Here is a 6006-nt window from a genome sequence, read left to right on the forward strand (position 1 = left end):
TTTTTTTTTTTTTTTTTTTTTTTTTTTTTTTTTTTTTTTTTTGGTTTTAACTACTTTTATTACCTTGGCTTTAACAATTTTTAAAGATTATTTTGGTGTTTGAGGAAATGCTGGAGACAAACCACATAATGATTGTTTACCACATTATCCTGGTTTACAAAGAAGTTTTATTAAAGATAACACTACTGTAGATGTCACAGTAGCAAACTTTAATTCTAAACTAATGGCACCATCTCTAGTTATAATGAAAAATTGAGCCTTTTAGATTCACATAAAGTTAAAAATTTCAGCTATAATGATTAGCTAGTTTTTTTTTTAACAAATACTTTTACTGTTTCATTGCCTTTTTAGAGATTTTTTAAAAATCAGTTAAAGAGACGCGTTAGTTTATAAATAATGTACATATGCATGTGTACATGTTGCAGCCTGAATGTTCAGCTTTGCCCAAGTCGATCTGGCCTGCCCATTCCCCTAGATCTGCCCAGAATGCGGAGGGAACATGTTGATCACACATAGCCCCCAAGGATGCTTTCTGCCATATCCCTGTCATTGCCACCTCATTGTCAGTGTTTGGTAATATTAATTAGAATTTTCTTATTTATGTGAATATCTGTAGAAGAATTTGTAATCGAGAAAGAAATGTTTACTTTTCTAAATCATTCCGTAGGAGAACAAAGGAATAATATATAACCACTGAGAGCCAATCGGATTTTTTTAACGTACATTTAAAACTACTTCTGATGACTTCAAGCCGATAAATTTAAAGAGCAAGAGTAAATTTTCCTTCACCATGCAGTTTCTTCAGTTAGAGAAAGCATAAATTATATAAGAAAGAAGCAAGAAGCTTTAGAAGCCTTTATTATTATCAGTCCTAAGACATGATACAGAAGTAAATTTGAAATGTCTTGTGTAGATTTAGTAAAAAGTGAACATTTGAAGGAATAGGAAGTAGAAAGCACGGGACAGAAAGCTTCAGATGTCCGTGAGAAATAAACACACTAATATACAGAAACGAAACGTGCTGTCGTTCATGAGTGAAATGGTATTAGAGTGGACTAGTTGAACATAGTTATATTTGATAAGGAAAAGCAATAATAATTCACACCTGAATTAGATTTAGATAGAATATATGAATTCTAGAAGGGTAAAGAAAAAAGAAAAGGTAGAGCTTGCCACCTGGTAGTGGCCTGTTGGTGTGGCCGCTGTGATTGCCTTTGGACTACCCTGTGGATAAGCGCATGGGTTCACCCGACAGAGCAGACCTTTGTTTGCAGTGTTTGGTTCATCGAAACTGAGCCGAAATCGCAGGACATAAGCATTTGAAACTCTTCAGTGCTGAGAGGGTGTCTGAGCCATTAGAAGAAAAGCTCCTGAGCCTCCTGTGAGTTCAGGTTGTGAGAATCTCAGAATCTTTTAAGGAAGGAGAATAAATGCAATTAAATGCTTGGTGGGGAACCTGGGGTGGGGGCTGTCTTATATTTTATCATGCAGAGTCTCAGCCATTTGTATCTGATTTGCCTGAGTCTGAAATACAGATTGGAGTTGGCAGACTTTTTCTACAAAGGGCCAAGTGGTAAATATTTTTGGTTTTGTAGGCCATACGGTCGCTGTCACAACTACTTTCAAAGACAGGTGGCAAGTTACATTGATTCACAGACCGAAGTTTGCCAGCCCCCAGTCTACGCTGGTTTTTCCTTCTGAATATTGTCTGACGAGCTTAGCCTCCTGGCAAATGTGCAGAGTCAATGGAGCACAGCCCTATGTGAACCTTTCTTTTATATACTGTAGTCAGTAAACCAATCCGAGTACACATCAGGGAATCTGAAGTTCACACATATAAATTTAATGTTTCCATTCTTTAATTTATACTTCCCATCAGTCAGATAAAATTCTCCGACTTCCTCTAAATAGTTTCCCTGTTGAAAGTTCCAGCAGAAGTAAGACAGATCCAAACTCATATCTTCATTTCTTAAATTTGAGAACAGGCACTACCAGTATGGTTTATTTTAACGACCGTCACAAATTGGAAAGCACATCCCCGCGTTGGGTGGAGCTTACTCTTGTACAGAGGAATAACATGCAGACTGATGCAGTTTGAAACATTCTCTTCCCATGTGTGTGTCTGTGTTTGCGTCTGTCCCTGCGTCTGTCAGTCTGCGTGTGGGTGGGTGTATGTTCATCCGCCCTTCCAGGGGGAGAGGTAGCTGTAAAGTCAGTTCTCTTCTCTCCTGTAGGGCGGATATGCAGCCTACAGATATGCACAGCCCGCTACTGCAACCGCAGCCACGGCTGCTGCAGCCGCTGCTGCCGCTTACAGCGACGGGTACGTACGAACGTCAGCGAGCGCTGCACCGTCCCCAGACGTCACCCTTCTCCTTCCCCACCTCCAGTGCAGCACCAGGACCTGCGGCTACCCGCACACCTGGGTTTTCTCAGGCCTTCTCCTGGTGGCCTCTCCTGCGAGTTGCACATGGCACTGACTCCTCTGCCCCCTCTCTCTTGTTCTCATCTCTTGGCTTTGACCCCAGTTTCCCTCTTTGTCACCTCCAATTCCCTTCTTTTCCATCTTAGAGAAGTACTTCAGAATTTTTCAGAGCACCGCATTTAGGAGTAGAAATAGGAAGGTTTTTTCCATTCTGCCAGTTTCCTAACGACCTTCCAAGACCACGTTACTCACAGTCCTCAGCACAGTAAACCCTTTAAGCTTTTTGGATCCCTCTCTTTTCTTCCTCTCCCTGATTGTATTTCTTCTTTCCAGTTATGGCAGGGTGTACACAGCCGACCCTTACCATGCCCTTGCCCCTGCCGCTAGCTATGGAGTTGGCGCTGTGGTAAGTATATGTACTGCTTTTTAAAAAATATTTTACTCCTTGTAACGTTTACCTACAGACTCAAAAGATCTAGGGCAGTAATAAGTTTAGCCCATCTTCCATTGCCAGAGTATCAAGACCACAGAGGACTGTCTGGGAATTTCATATCACTTTCTTTCCCTGTGTGTTGTCGTTCGAGCCACACTGCCTGGTTAAGGGCAGCAGAAAGGAGTGAATAGTGACATTGTGCCTTGAGTAATGGCATTGTTTGGGAGAGAAGGACGGGAACAACAGGTCGCTGTTTTACATTGGCGCAAACGTTAGATGCAGACCTGTCGCGTAGTTTTGTTGGTAGGTGTTAGCAAAAGCTTCAGGGCATAAGACTCCTCAATTTTCGCTGTAAGCTTTTCAGAAAACCTTAATGTGTATAAGTTTCAAACGCAGATGCCAAAGGATGTGTCTGCTGTTCCTCGGCCTTCTGGTAGATAGAACTACCAAGTGAACGCCTTGTAAAGGTATTTTATAAGTAATATCTGTGACGAAATATGGTATTTTAATAGAAGTAAAGAAAAAAATCCACAGAGCTCATCTAGAATAACCTCCCCTAACCAAACACGAATCCTCACCGCATTATTTTTGTGTTGGCCTGGATGCCTCCATGCCCAGTCATCGGGACTGGCTCAGGCAAAGACAGGCCTTTCTGCATGACACCTCCCAGTGCCAGACATTCTCTGCAGTCCAGAAAGCGGCTGGGCCGTTGCCTACACGTGGACGAAGATTTTCAAGAGGGAGGCAGAATGATGTCAAATTTTAGACTTACAGGAATTTATAAATAAATAAAATTGTCTCCCTAAAGAAAAAAAGACTTAAAGGAATTTGAGCGAATGCATCCTTGTCTCACACTAAATTTCCACTAATGAAGATTTGTGGGAGGAAGTAATAGGGTCCGGGGGAAGGGTGCGTATTAGAATTGATGCAATTTAATTGTTGGAGTTCCTGAGGTTTTATTTAGTGCTAACATGATGTAAGTCCTGTGCTAAAAGAATAACCCAAGGAGAGCTATGTTCCTAGGGAACTTCTATTTGAAAAGAGAAGCCCTTCGATAAATAAAACAAAGGAATAAAGCCCAGTTAAAACCCCCAGTGATAATATACATGTAAATTTGGATATATCAAAAAAAAAAACAAGCTATCGGTATCTTTTCCAGATTATATAGGAAACATTATTAGTTGAGAGATTGATGACAGGTTTAAATCAGCACCACCTCAAACATAGGCTATGACAAAGATAGTGGTCAGAATTGACAGGTAATACGTAAGAAGGTAAAATCAATGTGCTTTAGATCACAATTGTAGTGATGCGATCAAGGTAAGCAAAGACCTGACCCCTGCTTTTAAAACCACACTATGTACAGGCCAGTTTTGAACTGTATTGTGTTCTCCTTCTGTGCTAATTCATGGAAATATTGAAATAAACCATTATCACACTCTCTCCCTGAGAATCTCTCCCTGAGGTCCGCAGTAAATGTTGTGGGCTCTCATTTGAGCAGATTAGAGGCAGAAGTTGGTTTCCTGGGTTCACTGTACCAGGCGTCACCTAATCAGTTGTTTTAAAGCTTCTAAGGAAGCAGTTTTCCAAATCCCTCCTCAGGACAGTTGTCTTCATTTTTAATGCTTCTCTCATCAACCTTTTAACCATTTTTATGTCTTTAATTACTGCAGGCGAGTTTATACCGAGGTGGCTACAGCCGATTTGCCCCCTACTGAAGTGACGTGAGACCCCGCAAGTGGGACAGCCCCCCAGTTCACGAGGCCCGGCTATTGCAATATTTACTAGTAGAGGAACTCTATAGCACGATGAAGAGGAAAAACAAACAGACAAACAAACAAACAAAAAAAAAACACAAAAAAAGAGAGAATACTTTTTTATACCTCACTATGTTCTTTGAATATGTATTTTTCCTTTAAATTTCTGCCTTTAATTCTTTTGTTCCAAAGATTGTGCATTTTTTTCTTTTTTTTTTTAACTGTGGTAAAAAAAAAAAAAATAATGCATTTCCATGTCTGTATGTCCGTGCTTAGCTTATTCTATCAATCACGGAAGAGGCAGTTAATGAGGAAGGAGAGACGTAAGGAGCTGATAAATGCAATCTGATCAGAAATCAGACAATAACCAAAGTGCGTCTGGTGCTGAACGGCGGGGGGACAAGCAGAAGCGCAAGAGATCTTTCTGCAGCCGGATATTCTTCTAGTCTCCTGAGTTTCTGGTCTTTGGCAGGCAATTCTGACCGGCTGTGGCTGGAATCCACATGCTGATAGATGATAAGAATTTGTGCTTGCGAAGCAGGAGAATTAAAAAAAGACACTTTCCTCTCTTCTTCCCTCCTGTCTTCTTCATTCTTCTTACAGGCATCTTACGTGCACAGCCTGAGACAGTTGGCACAGTTTTTGGAATTATAGTATTAATATTTCCAAACGTGCTCTCAGACTGTGGATAATAAACACCTCATTAGGAAACCAATCTCAGAATGAACTCTGGGGTATGAAAATAATCATTTTTTTCCTTTCCTGTCACCCTAGCACTCCTTTAATTGAACCAAGCTTAGTTCATCTATCCTTTTATTAACACCCTGTTCCCATGTCCTCAAGATTCAGGAATTTAGGACCCAGGGACAGAAGAACAAGTAGCCAGTGGCCGGATTTCCTCCAGGTATCTGGGCACAGCTTGAGGACTGGCAGCGCAAATTGTCGAGAAGCCAGTAAAGAGGGTGAAGAAGAGAAAGGGATATTAGACCGTGTCTGGCAAGGCTCCGTGACATTCCCAGTCTTTCTCTTGGGTCAGAAAGTCAGTGCAAAGTATAGAACATATACTAAAGGCTCTGTTGGCAGAAAATAAAGCACCGAGTCCTAGGTCGGCTGTCCCTGGAGGTTCTGGTGAGTCGGACATGAAAGGGCAGGCAAAGGCACTTTGTACCAGCTCCAAAGCCATAGGAATCTCATCTTCCAGAGCCTTTATGAGTCACTTCGCTTTCCACACCTTGAGCCTTCGTGGCCATTCCACCCAGCTTCTCATTACCCTCCAAAGACCCCCAGCTGAGCACCTGGACCACTTGGTGGGCACGAACACTACAGACCATAAGATTGGAGCCCCTGGGGTCGCTCCCCTCCCGTGTTGGAAGGAGGGTCTGAACTGGTCA

The 6006-nt window shown here is 41.8% G+C and overlaps 1 protein-coding gene across 20 annotated transcripts in view; it reads left to right on the plus strand.

The window, feature by feature from the left end:
• Positions 1 to 5184, plus strand: part of RBFOX2 (RNA binding fox-1 homolog 2) — a 237587-nt gene extending 232403 nt beyond the window's left edge. For 19 of the 20 annotated variants that reach the window (XM_039877800.1, XM_039877794.1, XM_039877815.1 and 16 more), the window contains 3 exons: positions 2235 to 2323; positions 2759 to 2831; positions 4532 to 5184. In XM_039877800.1, coding sequence (XP_039733734.1) covers positions 2235 to 2323; positions 2759 to 2831; positions 4532 to 4576 — 207 coding nt within the window. In that variant the 3' untranslated portion in view covers positions 4577 to 5184. Of the gene's footprint in view, positions 1 to 2234; positions 2324 to 2758; positions 2832 to 4531 lie in introns of those variants that run through there. The other variant, XM_039877806.1, reaches the window with a different exon arrangement.
• The last annotated feature ends 822 nt before the right edge of the window (positions 5185 to 6006 follow it).

This window comes from Pteropus medius, unplaced genomic scaffold (assembly GCF_902729225.1).
Source record: "Pteropus medius unplaced genomic scaffold, Ma_sr-lr_union100, whole genome shotgun sequence".
Taxonomy (NCBI): domain Eukaryota; kingdom Metazoa; phylum Chordata; class Mammalia; order Chiroptera; family Pteropodidae; genus Pteropus; species Pteropus medius.